The following is a 16,934-nucleotide window of genomic DNA, read 5'->3' on the forward strand; positions in this document are numbered from 1 at the left end:
GTGTTGAGAGCACAGCAGGGCGCGAATGACAGAAGAGTTTGCTCTTTGCTAGATTTCCTGGGTTATACTGTAAAGCGTACAGAATTATTGTAAGGAATGAAAGTTGAGGATGGAGGACACTGGCTGAATGCGATTATTCAGTGTCCAACTTCCTTCATGCACCCATTTTTGAAAACGTGACGAGACTAGGTAAGGCAAATCTCTCCTAGCTTAGTCTGCCAAAGGCTAATAGCAGGCTAGTGACATCATCCCCGGTGAGGAATGTCTGCTCAGCAGTTGGAGCCGGCAGGTGTGTAGTTACTCAGCTCCCTGCGGATGGTGCTGAACGGCGACAGCTCCAGCTCGGTGGTGCACTCGTGTTCGTTATCGTCGCTGGCGGTGGCCGAGGAGGGAGCGTGGTTACAGCAGCAGCAGCAGCAGCAGCAGTCCAGGAAGGCTCTGCCCAGCGGGCGACACAGGAGGAGCAGCAGCGCCGGCGTCACGGCGGCCCGACAGAAGAGCAGCAGCTGGGAGAGGAGATGGAGGACAGACATGGTGTGCTCGGGAACACCTGCCGCCATGTACGCCGAAACGATGTTGCAGATGTTCTCGGGCACCACGCACGCACCGTAGACGATCGCCAGCGCCACAACGGTGCAGTTCATCTGGCTCTCCAGTCGGATCTGCTTCTTGTTGCTGCGCACGCTGGCCTGCTCTGCGCGCCGGATCTTGCGCGCCGTCACCAAAGAGCACCCGATGGTGAAGAGGGTGGGGAGGCAAAAGTAGCAGCCGAAGCACCACCACAGCCGAGCGCCCTCGTAGGTCAAGCCCAGCACGTAGAGCATGTCGGGAAGTGAGGTGGATATCCTGATAATACAGCGCTCGACGGGAGGCTCGTCCGGGACTCCCGTGTCCTCCACCACCAGCTGTCTGATGAGGAGCTCTGGGAGGGCCAACAGCAGAGCGCCGATCCAGATGACGGCTAGCTTAGCGGTGGTGGAGGTGCAGTTCTCGATCATCTCGTAGTACATCTGGACATTGGTGGCCGCACGGAAGCGGTCGATGCACAGAGCGCACAGCGTGAAGGTGGTTACGCCGAGAGAGGCCACCTGAGGGAACAGACAAATTCATACAACAATCATTCGTCAGAATCAACGTCCTTTTAGTCGTTGTGTACAATGAATGTGGTCTTGGTGGCTTGCAGAGGCTTTACTTGATTGAATCGATGCGCCTTAAGAATGCTGTTTATATCTTAAAGAGGACTGTAGAATAATAGAGAGCAAAGTGATCCAGAGAGCTAATATTCTAACAATTGTCTAATACTGGAGACAATCTAGTCTTATTTGTATCTTCTAGGATTTAATTTGTTGACTTATAATCTCTTATTAATGTCTGTGTTTCATTTAATCTCTTAGTTAACCACTTTGGTCAACGTTTTTTAAATGTGCTCCTTAAATAAACTTGACTATAATCACTTCAACTGACAAATTGAGCATGCCGAGGTTGTCAGGTCCCCCGTCTTAAATGAATACAATAATTACAAGGAACTGACAAAATGATCTCCTGTGTACTAAAATGTTACTGCCAGTATCTTGCAGAATCTTAAGGGAGGGCTGCCGGTGAAGCAAACGAGTAGATTCCTTCGCATCAAAGGCAAACAAAGGCCTTTCTGCGAGTTGGCAGGTCGCCCCAACACCACGTCAAAATAAACGGCAGGGCACACGGGAGTGGCGTCGGCCTTTCGGGGGCACCTGACACTGGTGTAATTACAAGCAGTGCAGCAACAGAAGCACAACGGCTGTAAGCTGCTCACTGTGTAGCATCCCTGAATGTGTGTGTGTGTGTGTGTGAGAGAGAAGAGAAACAGAGACCACACACACAGCGAGCGAGTGACAGGGTGGATTGAAAGCACTGCACTCACTCATTCCTGTGTTGTCACACCACCTGTTCGATGAGTCTCACTCATTAACACACTTTCAAAAACATTCCACTGTTGTCCTGCTCATGCTTCACTCAAAACCTTCATGCGATCAAACTAATTGCCTCCACATTCTCAGTTAATCTGCAAATTGTGAGGGAGCTCACAACGTTTCTTAGCACCAGAAAGCATCTGTTGGATTATCAGTCACTCTGGGAGAGTGTAAAACATCTATCTGCAGCTGGAGTGTGTGTGTGTGTGTGTGCGCATGAACCAGTTTTTTCAATGGTTTTGCCTCCAGCACAAACATCTGCCAGAACAGCCGCTGACCCCCCCCCCACAATCCTCCGTCCTATCTCATGTTGCTTACCTTTTCTCCCTCTGACTCTCCCTTATCTCTCCTCTTTTTTACTCTCCTTTAGCTCCTCACCCCCCCCCCCCCCTTATACATCCCTCCTTCCTGCCCTCCGTTCATATCAAATTTAATTACAACAGCCATCTTTCCAGATGGCCCCAGTGAGCCACGGGTTTAGTGCTCCAAACACATGCTGTCTGGAGAGATACAGATGTACACACTGCAACATGTTCTGTGTATCTCGGCCTCACACACACACACACACACACACACACACACACACACACACACACACACACACACACACACACTCTGACCCTCTAACATGGTTGCCTAACCAGACGAATGAAGGAAACAGTGAGGGGTAAGTGGGGTAGATAAACGTACTCCAGCACTATGGACAGTAGCTGTTATCAATGTGTATTACATGCCATTACGCCGCAATCTTGTAGCTGTCATTGTCGTTAATTGTTTGGAAATTTAGCCAAAGTGAGAACAATTATTATTCATTCGCTTTTTAAGCAATTCATTTTTTTTTCAGACCAACTTGGAGAAGACTTAAGCCAAGCATATTTATGCGAGTGGTGTATTCACTCTCTCATCGGATTTAGCCTTCAGGTGATTTGGGCAGGTGTCAACATATTGAGTGCACTCGTTACCCGTGCTTTGGACCAAAAATCGAACAAATGCAGGAGACTGTGCAGCACTCTTGAAAAGGTAAGAGCTAAGAGTCAATCATGCTCTTGTTCAGTTCAAGGGTTTGTTTTCGTTTTGATTGCACGAGTGACAGGAATCTTGTAAGACAACCATCTAAAACAAAGCCTAAATTAAATCACACATTAATAAAGGCATTAATGCATGTAATTGCAGTAAACGGTCATTTTTGTCACTGTCTGACATGTCGTAAACATTGAATTGTTTACAGCATGGCGTTTCAAATGGCCCGTCATACTGCTGGACCTAGAGAAAAAGATCAGAATCCAATTGTGTTTTGTGCAACAACCATGAAGTGTGAGCTTTGAGCCGCGATGGCGCTCGCGTTTAAACAGGAGTTTGACAGCATCAGCTCATCTCCATCATGAATAAAACACAAACCTGCTGATACGGACACACGGCAATTCTACTCACTTCATTCTCGTGACTCATCCGTTGGCGTATATACACCATTCAGTGAAATTGCTCTGTATTTATTTCCCCCACTCCACTCCACAGCTAACACGCTATAACACTGCATGTTAGGAATACATTTTTGTGATTTAATGGAGAACAATAGGTGTTTGTGACAGCTGGTTCGTATCACAGTGGCATTGCATCCCTAGGAAATACAATAGTTTTCTATTTTACAATAGTTAAACATGCGTCGTATTACGCATCGACTCGTGCATCTCCCCTGTACACCTGCACATCTGTATTCTCATATGGTGGCTTCAAGGGAACACACACACAAACACACACTCACACATACCCAATCCAGTACAGGTGCTTGCACAGAGTGAATATTTCATAGCTTGAACAACAGTGCTGGAACAGTTTTAAAGGCTGTCATGGAGGACCTGGAAACCCAGCTTTGATCAGCGTGTTGGGGTGGCGAGCAAGGGCAGGATGAACAAGCATAGCTTTGTACTAGAGGGGAGATGAGAGAGTCCAGGAGTCAGGCCTGGTAGGGTGATGAAGCTGCGTGTGTTTGTGGAAGGGGGTTATGCAAATGAGGGACGGAGAAAGAGGGATAGAAGAATGGATGAGGAAAAAGAGTGGGAGAAAGAAAGGAATGAGTGACCGGGAGACGACAGCGAGGGAACACGTCAGTGAGTTAGAGGCAGTCCGATGTGACAGGAAGAGAGAAATAAGCCAACCTCTTCAGAATGATTAACAGTGCTAATGTGGCATTTCTTGCAAAAAAGTAGCCCTGACCCCGTCATGTTCCATTTAGCTGCTGGCAAGATGATCGGCATGCTTGCCTCAGGGTGGAAAAGATGATTCTAAAAATAACGTATACGTTTTTCCAGAGTGAGGTTTTTTTTTTGTTGCTTTTCATGGTTTTTACGCCCATTTTAGGAATTATAAATTGTAAGAGTTGGATGAGAAGACACCACTCTCATGTTTGTGAACTGAATACAAGGCGGCTTAGCTTAGCAGTAGCTTACTTATTGACAGGTCACATGTCATTTCTTGTTCTGGTGTTATTTGTGTGGCATTACTTTTGGACACAGCCAGGCTTTCTGCTTCTCCCTGTTTCCAGTCTATATGCTAAGCTAAGCTAACCGGCTGCTGGCTGTAGCTTTACATAGAAGAGAGTGGTATCGGTCATCTCATCTGACGCTCAGCAAATATGTGTATTTCCCAAAATGTGGGAGTATGCCCTTACCATAGTTTTGTGAATTATCTGTAAATTGTATTTTTTTGACACTCTATTCAAACCAACTCATGAAATGATAATAAACGCTTGTGAAGTGTCGTTTTTTCCATTCGATGTTAGACTTCTCTTCTCAACCTTGGACTTCAAGGGGGAAAAAAAATAACATAAAAAGGCTTTTCATCTACAACACATGTCTGGCCGTCTATCTGCACAGCAGGTGAGAGACATTTCCCTGTGTGCTGCTTTTAATAACGGCCCATTAACTGATTAAAGGTGCCGTGAGCTGGTGGCACAAAGACCCCGTGTTATTAATTGGGTTTTAACAAGGACCGGTGGAGCCTGGGTGGCCATACTGTGACTACACAGCCACTGTCGGGGGTAATGGGTGTTATCAGGTGATGAATGTGGAGACGCAAAAACAACACACACACACACACACACGCATACAGTCGTATAACAACGAGCCATCGAGACAAAGGGTTATTCCAGCTGCAGTCCTATTTCTAGGTTGAGTGTGTGACCCAGTGCAGGCTCCAGCAGACCATAACTCTAACCAGAGAGACCCTGCCTCTGACAGCCACCATCCGTCTAACAGCTGGGCTGTGTGTCTGGGAGAGACAGGACACTGATGTATGTGAGCTTGCATGCACAGTTAGAAGTATGCGCATGTCTGTGCGCGTCCACGCTCATGCAGAATTGTTAAAAGTTGTATTTCATTGTGGGCGTGTGCATATGAAGTGTGGTTGTCTTGTTGTCAACGGCAGGTTGCCAGGCAACCAGCTGGGGACGACTGTGTGATGTGATCGAAAGCTCCACAATGGACCTCGTGCTAAATTTGTCTCGTGTTTCCAAAGAAGTGTTTCAGTCAATTCTATTCTATTCCATGAACAAAAGGAACAGTCTCCACCAGCCGGTTAACTGAGATCCATAGAATTCCCCAATAAGCGGGGCGAGCGCTCACAAATCATCATCTCTCTTGCTTCAATTAAATGAATAGCAACCATCCATTACAGTGTTCAACTCTATTCTCTGGCGTTCTGCCTTTTTAAAGTCTTTAACAGTGTGTCTGAGGGAGTTTCTCCTGCACAATACATTTCTCTTCCATGAAATGATATCCTGACTTGTGGCAGATTTCCCCCGGACATTTCTAAATTCATTCCGCTCTCAGTTGTACAGCAGCTGCTGAAAACACCCACAAGTGTTCTCTTCTCTTCTATTGTGTCCTGTTGAGGTTGGCTTACCGGCCGGCCTGTTCCGTGTTGATCTGAAACTGATACTCATTTCCCCAACATACCTAATTCATAATGCTAATCATCCAATGAATATTTCATATTTTACGTGGATAACTACCAATTTGGTTAATTGCATCCAACAGCAAGCCTCATCTTTGCTCCGTGCTGTTGTGTGGTCTTGTCTCGTCGTTCGAAACACAATATCTACTCAGCCGCGGACACAAAGCTGACTGAATAGCCTCACCATTATGTAGAGGCACTAATTATATACCCCGACGCATTTACACATCTTCCAATTAACGATCATTCGCATGTCTGATAGACGGGCGGAGGAACGGAGAGGGCATGAGACCGTATGTGTGTTTGTGCACTCGCTCTGTGTTGATGTGTTACTGTGGCGTCGATGCTGTAACTGTTTGTGTGCATTCAGCGTTTTACCACAAGTGTGTGCGTGCCAAAATGCTCCCATACTGTATGTAAGTGGGTGTGAGTGCGTCTTCCCCCGAGGCTTGCTTCTAATCACAGATAGCTGATGCAGAGGGAGAGAGAGAGAGAGGGAGAGGGAGGCAGTGATCAGTAGAGAGAAGGCCATCCCACCCATCTGGTGGATCAGCACACCCTGACTTAGTGCATGTGTGTGTGTGTGTGTACAGGCTAGATATATACACAGACATGGGAAAGGATGTATATAAGTGTACATGGTGAGAGACACTTTCTTGATACAAGAAGGAGGAGGACATCTCAGTGATAGTGACAGTAATTCTATCTGGTGATTAGGAAAGTTGTAGTTTTTGGAATATGTGAACACCAGAAAGAAAACAGTGTTTAGACGTTGGCTCTCCTGGTCCTGCATGTGAAATGGCCATACATTCCTGGATGTTACACAACCAATGCAGAGTGACCGAATTTGTATTTCTGATTACAAACTTGAAAGCGTGTGTGTGTGTGTGTGTGTGTGTGTGTGTGTGAAAGAGAGTTGGAACAGTGAATGTGTCAAGTTGATGTATGTCCTGCCATTACCACCGATTTCAATGGGTCTACGTCCGGCGCTGTGGCTCCATGCAGCTCTCTCTCTCTCTCTCTCTCTCTCTCTCTCTCCTCCCAATCTATGTCTCTCTGCCTGCTGAAGCCCACTGTACCTCTGCAAAGTCCGCCATTCGTTTTAGACTACAGGGCAGTGAACATTACAGATGTGCACAAACTAAAGGAGTCCCCAGACAGTTAATAAGGTCATGTATTACAGAAAAGAATAATGCACAAGAGAAAATGTTTGCGGTAACATTATTTTTCCTACACCGGGGACATATATTATGACCAAAGAAAAATATGTTGCACATACTATCAATGAGCAAAGGCATTAATCTTCACACTTTATAGCATGACAGTGATATGGCAGGACTATTCGTGGAATTACCAATAAACCACTAAGGAGACAATGAGTCTGTAGAGAGTCACTAGATTTATGTCCCACGATGGGGCTTTGCAATTAGCTGTTAATCAGGTTTGAAAAAGAAGGTGTGCTGTGAACACAGCCATCTCTGTCCGCTAATGGGCATAGTCATTAATAATTGAGAGACATGCATGATAACCACATGAATAGGGTTTTACATAGCTTTACATAGCTGACATAAAGCAATTCAATTCTCCACATTGCATTATGTATCACATATTCATACTTTAAGACTTACATCTTCCATGCATCATTTATACACAGATGTTGTCAGGAACCATATTGTTCAACATTTGCAGTGTATGTGTCATTTACTACCGTCATCATTGTATTCTTTTGAACACTAGTGTTTTTATGCTGTAGTAAACTCAAACTATATGATAAAGAGCAATGGGTGCATTCAAAAAAAGATCCATCATTTGTATTACTTTGAAAGCACACGCTTCTATTCTTGCCTTTTTTAGACTGTGATTCGTAAGCATCTCTTTATTTCGGGGTAATGAGACAGAAATCCCTGTGTTACAGCAGCACAGTTCTGAATGAACCTTGACAAATGACTCGTTCCCCCCCCTCTGGCTTATAAAATATGCTTACTGCACTGGTTGTTTGTTACTTCAGCCTACTTTCAAGTCTTATTCCAATCAACTGCCAGGTGCAAAAAACCCAATTATTGCCCATTAGTTTTGCCTGAATTTGCTGCTCTGTGCATCACTGCCTCGAGAGGTCGTCTGCAACGGCGGCAGCATGAAACAGGAGCGTAAATGATGCAGACGGGCTGTGTGACCCACATCTTTAATTTGTGCCGCATTCTTACAATTACACTGTCCCGTTTTGTCACATCTCACACCTGCTTAATCTCTGAGGTTTGGACGATTCCATGCTCTACTAAACACTGAATAAAACAAGGTTTACTGAAGGCAGCACGACGGGAAGCTGCTCTCCTGGGGGACGGTGATGCCTTATCTATGCCACCTTCTGATTATGCATGGACACGTGAAGTTAGGTTTCATGTTTGTGTGAGAGTGTTGTGTGTACATCCAAGCATGTGTGTCTTTGTTTCCGGCCAAATGTTGATCGTCCCCATGGCTGAATTTGGGTTAAGTGAAGAATAAAGGCACTCATGGGGCGACCGTGTGTGCGTGTGTGTGTGTGTGTGCGCGTGTGTGTTTCTCTGAATGTTCCACAGGGAGAGAGTGAACCCCAGGCTGCATTACTCAAGGCCTGTTTTAACACACACACACACACACACACTGAAGGCACTGTGAACACAGTCAGGCCCCAGTGCACACGTCCTGATAGATCTTCACCATTGAACACACATGCACATGTAGTAATAAATGCACGGAGACAAGTGAACACCACCCCGCCACAAACACACTGCATTAAGAATAGCCATCGGTCCGTGTAAGTATGTCATTAAAGTTACTAAATAATATCCCGTAGACCTTGGGCAGCTCATATGCAAGAACAGGGAGGGGCTCCATCTCTCTCACTCTCCTCCCCAATCATTAAAACCAACCAGGCAAACGAAATGGCAAATGAGATGTACGACAGTAAGTGGTCAGTGAGGACAAAAGCTGGCAAGCAAGATTGCAGAAAAGAAGAGACGAAGGTGCAAATGCAAGCAATTTCTAACTGATAGTAATTTGGCATGACATACAGCTGAATAACTCCACCCCACTTGTATGTGAATATGAGCAGACTTAAGGGTGTGACTCCAAAGCATACTCGTATTTCTAGTTGTGACCTATTTTCTTGCTGAACTATGGTATCATTCTTCAACTAGGACGCTACCTGTATTTCAAAAGAACAGAGAAAAGGACTGGATTTGGTGAAAGTCTCTTTCACGCTAAAATAAATATGAATGTACGATGTAGCTCCAGAAGCTGCTCTTCACATCTGTTCGTAATTAGAAGCTATGGGAGCTTCACATTTTGTGAAACTCAAAGCTCAACATCCCCAAATGAATCAGGCATGGACATTTTTGCATCAAATCTGATTGGAAGACAATAACGTGGTTCACCGGCTCATATTATCACTTCATTATGTGACAGCCCTCCCTCCCTCCCTGTCTGCCGGCTCTGTGGTCTCCGGAGGGCGTCACCTGTTCTGGCTCACTGCCTGGCTCGCTCCCCTGATATTAGTCTCTTCTGAGTTTGATTACATTCCTCTCTACATCCCTCTTTGTCCCTCCTTCAGCCAGGTTGTGACAATGGCTACACAAGCTTAAGACCCATGAGCTGGAAACCCCTGTTTCATACTGGCTGGTGAATCTGACACTGGTGTAATTACGGTGAGCACACAAAGGGAAAGGTATCGACATCGTGTAAAAAAACAACAATCTTAGCTTCCATCCATTTCTCATGAACTGAACCAACAGAATAAAGGCAAGGACGAGGAGAGAGAGTGTGTGTGTGTGTGTGTGGGCAGGAATATGGGTTACCTAGAAAACGTTTCATCAACGGTATATACAGTGAAAGCAACAGGAGTCAGACTGAATGGGAGATTCTATGTTGTCTACACGCCTTGAGGGCCAGGTGAGGCTCTCTCTCTCTATAGCAGGTGTACAACAAGTGACAAACAGAGTCTCCTTGTTATTGGCTGAAGCGACATCCTACAGCCATGCCTGTGTTCTATCTTGGCCAGTCAGGGCTTAAAACCTGAAACTCACCTCTTTCAGTCAATTTACTCAGGTAAAGTGTGAAACTTATTTTTCAAACCCCTGTTGATCAGGTGGATGGTGTGTAAATGGCACTGATTGAGCCGTATTAATCATCTGTCATCCCTGCAGATGACGATGCTGCCTGCATGCATTGCTTCAAAAACTCCACTACGAAATGAAATAATTGTCTCCGAGATATCCAGAGAAGAATATACAAATCTAGAATGAATTTACCTCCACATAGGGCACCACTTTGCAGGTGAATTCCCCCAGCAACCAGGACTTTGTCAGTTCATGAAAGACCACCATGGGCAGGCAGAACAGGATGAGCACAAAATCCCAGACAGCCAAATTGGCCAGCAGCGAGTTGGAGATGCTCTTCATGTAATAGTTCTGGCACACGATGCACAGGATGGCAATGTTGCCGGCTATCCCCACCAGGAAAATAACCCCGGAGACGCAGGTGATGGCGTAAGCGCCGTACGTCTCACTTGTCACCGGGTAAAAGGGGTTCTTGATCTCGTCCCCGAAATCCTGCGAGCTGGGAGGGGTGATCGGCGTGGCGTCCCAGGGGTTCTCCTCCCTGAAAGTGAAGGACTCGGTCCTCCTGGTGAAGAGGTCAAAGGGCAGGTCGGTGGAGGTGAGGGCCACCGGCTTGGGGATGGGTTCCCACGGCGGCGCGTGAGACAGAGCCAAAACCCCCGAGCTTTTGTTCAGCCGGCTTCTCCCCCTCTTGGAGGCTTTCTTCTGCTCGTCTTTTGTGCCCCTCTTGTGCCGGTCGCCGTCCTCGGGCCCCCCTCCTCCGCCTCCCCGGCCCATTGACGAGGGCTTAGCCGCATTGTAGTGTCCACCTGCTGGCGTCAGAGCGCCATTCAACTTCATCCTCCTATTGTGGTGGCGCGTCGGGTCCCAATGTGAGACGGCGTTGGGATCCTCCACGGGTGTCACGGTCCTGCTGAAGTCGCGCTTGTTGTGTCCAATTCGCCTCGTTTCTCCTGCCATCACCCTCTTCCAGGGATGAGTGGAGTTAAGGGGCCCTCGTATAATTGCCCGTTGCGCCTGCAGCCCCGCCGACGACGCACCTGTGGCGTGCCCCGACGAGAGCGCGCGGTCCCAGGCTTTGTTTTGACGGCTCTCCCGTGGAGACCCGTGGAAAGTCCTCGCAGAGTATGCGCTGGATGTTCTGTCCTCTTTAGCTCGTACTTCTCCATTGTTTCTCAGAGATAATAATACGTGCGCGTGGGCTAACAACACAAATAACGCCCGAGGCGGCAGAATCTGCATGGTCCAGGAATGGTTGAGCGCAGATTTAATCCTCACAAATGCATCTTCATACCTCTGTGGCAGCGCGGGGAATATACTGCTCCATTCAGTCAACACCCATGTTGGAAACGGCACAGTGGGGAGCTCACGGTTTCAAGGAATACAGCTCCATTCATTCGGCGAGCTTTGCAAACTTGTAAGTTATATCCCGACGCCTTGTCTTGCCACTATGCAGTAATCTCCAAATCGCCGCATCACTCCCAGGGGTCACTCCCGTTTCCAAAGTCTTGACATTACCGAGCAGGACAGCCAATCAGAGTCCCGATCCAGAGAGAAAGAAGCAACGAGAGGTGGAGAGGGTCTCGCTGCATGTCCACGCACACAATCCGCACCTCATCCAGGTTCCAGCTGTGGGCAAACGGCTAGAGAGCGAGAGATGTCAGTGCGTTCGTTTGGGTGGGTTGGGTCGGCTGGCAGCAGAAGCAGCGTCAATGCGGTGCAGGGTAAAGCCCCCCCTAGGTTGTGATGCACGGGAGTGGAGAGAGAGAGCGAGAGAGTGACAGAGAGTGGAAAGAGGAGGGGTTGAAATCGCTCCGTCCTCCTCTGCGTCCAGTGCCTCACCTCCTCTGCTCTCTGTAGGAGGGTAGGACCGGGCGCTGGAAGAAAAATGGTCTCCCCTGGCGGCTAACCCCGATCTGTCACTCCTCATCCATCACGGAGCATCCAGCAGCCCCCGAGCAGACTACAGACCCCCCCCCCCCCCCCTCCCCCTCTGGCAGGCAAGCCAGCCACGCCCGACAGACGTGCTAATAAATACATTTTATTTGTGTGACGCTTGCGCAACATTAAACAGATGCCATTTAATCTTCCTCTCTATGTAGTTTATAAGCGAATATGAATAAAAAGAGTGAGTGACAGTTGCACTTGTTTTAAACGAAAGGCAACTCTCAAAACATATTTCTTCTTCTCTAAAAAGGATGCTTGAGGTAATTCAATCAGCCTTTCAAACAGCCACTTGGTACTTTGTAGGCTATATTAAGAGGCGATATGAAGTAGCTGCAGACTCGCAAAGGTTGTCTGAAATGTAACTGAGGGGAAACATTGGTCGGTGGGTTGAAGTATAATTATTGTAAAGTGTACTCTGACCTCTCGCTGTGATAATGCACTTTGACTTGACTCTGAGTCTGCATCTCTCAGTGTCTTACTGTCATTTATCCAGTTTGATAGACTGGCATGTTTCTCAAACTAGTACATTTCTATCTCGAGCAGGGATTACGCCCTGCTGCCTTCGTAACACCACGTGTGGACAAATGGTTAAGATTGAAAGCTAAAAGTCATGGATCAGCAATTTAAATAATAAGCTTAAAGGAAAGGAAACGATGGAATAGCTTGAATATTAAATGGTAAAAAATAAGGTTCGAAGACCTTAAATAAATAAAATCAAATGATAAATGGCCGCTCTACCAGTGGTTCTAAAGATTTCTAGTCAAGCATACCCTCACAGCCCTGTTAGATCAAGGACCCCTTCATGGAAACTAACATATCCAAGGAAATGTGTCGATAACAACCACAACCCATGCTGTCTGTCCAGTAGCTCAATCAATAATTCAACGCGCCCTAGACTAAATGAAATGAGCACGATATGTCTCAAGTGTTCTAAGTACTGCTCCAGTTCACACTGCTGGAGCTTCAGACCACATACAGTCTGAACCATGTGGGGGAAACATATTCACACACAGCATGAATGTGCACAGACACACACACACACACACATATCTAAGTATGCAAACATGCATAGAAATGGACGTATATGCAGGTGTACGCAAACACACGGTTGTATAAACATGCAAGTACTTACATATTTGTGTGCATGTTTGCTGTCCAAAAACATACGCAGGAAATGAGAGAGACAGAGAGAGAGACACACACACACACACACACACACACACACACACACACTCACAGCCAAGTTTCACTTGGGGGGAGAATACTGAAGATAGATAACTGGAGCTGTTGCTGCCAATATCTTCATCTGACCTGGATTCAATTTAAAAGAAAGAAGTCCTACATGTGAAGTTTTGATGAGCCCTAGATGAGTATGGATGGGGAATATTTTAGTTTTTGCATGTTAACTTTTCTTTGCAGAGTGCATGCGTCAAGTCATGCATGGCTACTTTCGAATGAATGGAAACAGTTGATTTTTTTTCCCCCCCTTTGATGTCTAAATGAGTCCTTTACATGCGAGCCAATCCCAGCAAAGCTACTCACATGTTCAGCATCCTTTGGGCTTCACAGGTTAATTAAATCCTTTAAATTACACTGTGTATCTGACCTTGGAAAAAATAGCACCACAGCAATTTACGCTCCCATTTTAATCAGCTGTCAGGCACGGGGCAACACTCCACATGTAATTATCATGTCGATTGTGTGTGTGGTCCGTGGAGACTTGCTAGTCGGCGTGTGTGTGGGTGGAGATAAAGAGGAGAGGTTCTCTCGCAGATGTACTCATGCGTGGAAACACTCAACGGTTCTGACACAGAGGGACATCAAGGGCACACACCATGCGTGGACTCACATGAAACTCAAATAGAAAGTACACACAGCAGGGCACACACACACACACACACGTATACACACAGTGAAAGTCTGGAGTTTAGTAGGGCATGCAGGCGGCAAAGAGAACATGTTAGCACCATGAAGATTTCATGGATTTCACTGTGTATGGGCTGTGTGGAATACAAATTATACACACATGCACACACACACATGCAACTCTATGAATGATTGATAATCAGAGACACACACACACACACAGACAGAGGCTAAACTAAAACAGACAACAGATCCCAAAAACACAAGCCTACAGCTGCATAGAGGCTTCTGTGAATTATATAGAAGCAGTCAGTTAGATTAAATGTGATTACAGTGTGGGAGGCTCCAGTGGGGAAACAGTTTTCATACTCTCACTCATCTAAATTATTTACACTTCTACCTCCCGACGGTTGTCTGTAAAAGTTATTTTTCTAAATAAATCCATACAAAGGGCGGATATTGTGTGAATCAGCGAGCCTGTAGCTGCAATTTGTAAGACCGCGTTACTGTGCAATCGTCCCGATGAACTATCAGGATCAGTGGGAGAGGCTTTTACTAACACAGTTGGGATTTCATAGCTATGAAACTGTTTTTGTTTTTTGCTTTTGAATGAGATTTATGTTTGTGTCGTTCCACCGCGAGGCTTTTATCCCGCTGCTCACAGTCTCACAATGGGCTGTTGCTCTGAGAGCTTTTCACCAATCCCCGTTGTTATCCTTTAAGCTTCAACCCTTTTACGATGAATTATCGTCCAATAATGTCAGCACATCCTCAGGAGGCTCTCAGTGGTGATGTGTGTTTACCAGGCTGTGGCAACATGGTAAACACATGACTCAGAGTGGCTCAGCACATGCCATCGCATAGCTCAATGGCGCCATCCGGTGCTCTGGGAAGGGGTCGCAAGAACACTGAAAGGTTCTCTGAAATCCTCTGGTATATTCGCCTGATCTCACTATTATATTAGAAAAACTCAAGTTAGAGGCTGATTTATTTTCTAATGAAGTGAATCTTTAAGGTGCTTTGTTTTCCTCTAATTTGGTCTTCTTTATGTTACTCCTTTTGTTTCTCTCAATGTTTTTTTTTGTCCACACCTCTCCTTGAGTCTTGCCTTCCTCGCATCTCTTGCACATACCTTTTGGCAGGAGCCCATTTTCCAAAATCTATCTTAATGAATGTCTTTTTTTTTATCTGTTATTGGCTTTAACTTCATCCCGCCTTTCAGCCTATTTGATTACCCGCCTGTTGCCCTTGAATCTCATCCCAGCTGTGATTGAGAGCATAATTACTCTTCCATTAAAGGGGGAAAGGTAATCTTATTTCGCTTTCAAAGTGAGATTTAAAAAAAACAACAACAAAGAATATCAGAGAGCAGAAGCAGATGTGACTTTGAGACGAATGAGATGACGTCACATGATTGAATCTCCCTGCCACTGATCCTGACACAGTGGACATATGAGTGCCATGGAGAGTGGAGACACAGGAAGACTCTGACTTATTGAACCTGACATTTAGTTCACAAACACATGTTTATAGCGACATCCTAAAGGAGGGGCACATATTATAGTGGGTGGCATACACAGATAGATATTGATAATTAGTCTTTTATACACAATTGGTTGGTTTTATGTTCACGTCTGCACGTGTTGTGTTTCTCTTTGACGGCAAGACTAATTTAACGAGTCGGGGCAATAATGTTAAAATTGAGGGTTATGTTGAAAGTTGATGGAAGAAAGGAAACCTGCCTCCAGTCACAGATCCTGCACCAACAATTTGAGATTGATCTTCTCGTCTGACTCGGGATAAGGCCTCAACAAATGACGCACAGTTCTGGGGATACGGTCCAAAATTGGTTAGCTGACTACGTTAATAAGGAGAATCATTTATAGGGGCTGGTTGCCATCGGAGGAGTGATAGAAATCAGAATGGAGTCGCCTCTTGAATGTTAAGCTCAGTACATTATAGGGAGAATGAAGGAATAAAGTAGTCTGGTATTTAACTTCTGTTCAGGTTTGTATGATTGGGTGTGTAAGATCTGGTGCAACGACACTACCGTATAGATGGAGGAGGTGATTTGGATAAAAAAAAGACAAATACACCTTTGATGAACAAAGATATTGTCTGTTGATAGGAGGAAGTGCATTTGAGGAGTGTTGGGTGTAACAGGTGATGGCTTGTCTTTTGTATAGAGAGTGAAAAGACATGGGCTGAGCACAGACTTCTGGATAATGACAGCGGCTTTACAAAAAAAGTGTCATCAACCTCAACTGCTTGAGGTGCGTTAAAGGAAACTGCTGAGAACTTTAAAGTGCTTCAAGGAGCTTCTTCATCATGCGATGCCAATGGATGGCATCGGCAGTAATCAATGACAAGTGGTCTGTTACGGAGAGCCTAAGAGAGTCTAAGTGTTGCATTAGTGAATGTAGGAGACACTCCACTGCATCATCTTTTGTTCTCTTGTGAGTCAACCGCATTATGGTGAAAACAACTTTCAATTCGATGAGAAGTTCATTCTGCAGAGATGTTCTCTTTATTATTTCACGCAGAGCTCTTTATGTTTATAATATATGCTGATATGCTAATTCCTAAGTTGAACCTTTCTACATATCCTTTGTACCCACTTGGGAGCTATCCAGAACACCCACAGTCATGTATTTTGGGGTTCAGTGAATGGCTGACATGGCAAACATAATTGACTGAATGATCGGTCCTTATTGATGCTGTGTGGCTCCTTGTGGCCATGTTGTACACTATGATGATGAATATGTGGGTGAACCTGCAGTATGTGTATCTAATATATGTCTGTGCTTTTCCAACTGCCTTTGCTGTGCATTCATCTGATGGCATTCATCTGATGACTTCCAATATTTTTTTCGAGGCATTGAAGGTTTTCAGAGGTGACATTTTATTCACCTCCGGCCACCGAGGCAGCGTGCCACCCACCACCCGATGCTCTCCCTTTGTCTTTTCATCCTCCCTGCACCGGTCTGCCTGACACTGAAAGAGCCCAGCACAGTTTCTGTTGGAATTCAGCAGCGCACAGATGGTTGAGATTTCTCTACTGCATGATTTCTGTTAACTGTATGTAGTTTCTCAGTTGGTCAGCAGGTGTCACTGTGTCACAGAAAGA

General features: G+C 45.7%; 1 protein-coding gene across 1 annotated transcript; it reads right to left on the reverse strand.

The window, feature by feature from the left end:
• Positions 1–269: 269 nt before the first annotated feature.
• Positions 270–11,236, reverse strand: gpr37b (G protein-coupled receptor 37b; the record flags this gene model as incomplete). Its single annotated transcript, XM_079294739.1, has 2 exons — positions 270–1,088; positions 10,187–11,236. 2 exons carry the CDS (start codon positions 11,234–11,236, stop codon positions 270–272), a joined length of 1,869 nt encoding a protein of 622 aa, XP_079150865.1.
• Between the last annotated feature and the right edge of the window lie 5,698 nt (positions 11,237–16,934).

This window comes from Melanostigma gelatinosum (assembly GCF_949748355.1).
Source record: "Melanostigma gelatinosum genome assembly, chromosome: 22".
NCBI lineage: Eukaryota > Metazoa > Chordata > Actinopteri > Perciformes > Zoarcidae > Melanostigma > Melanostigma gelatinosum.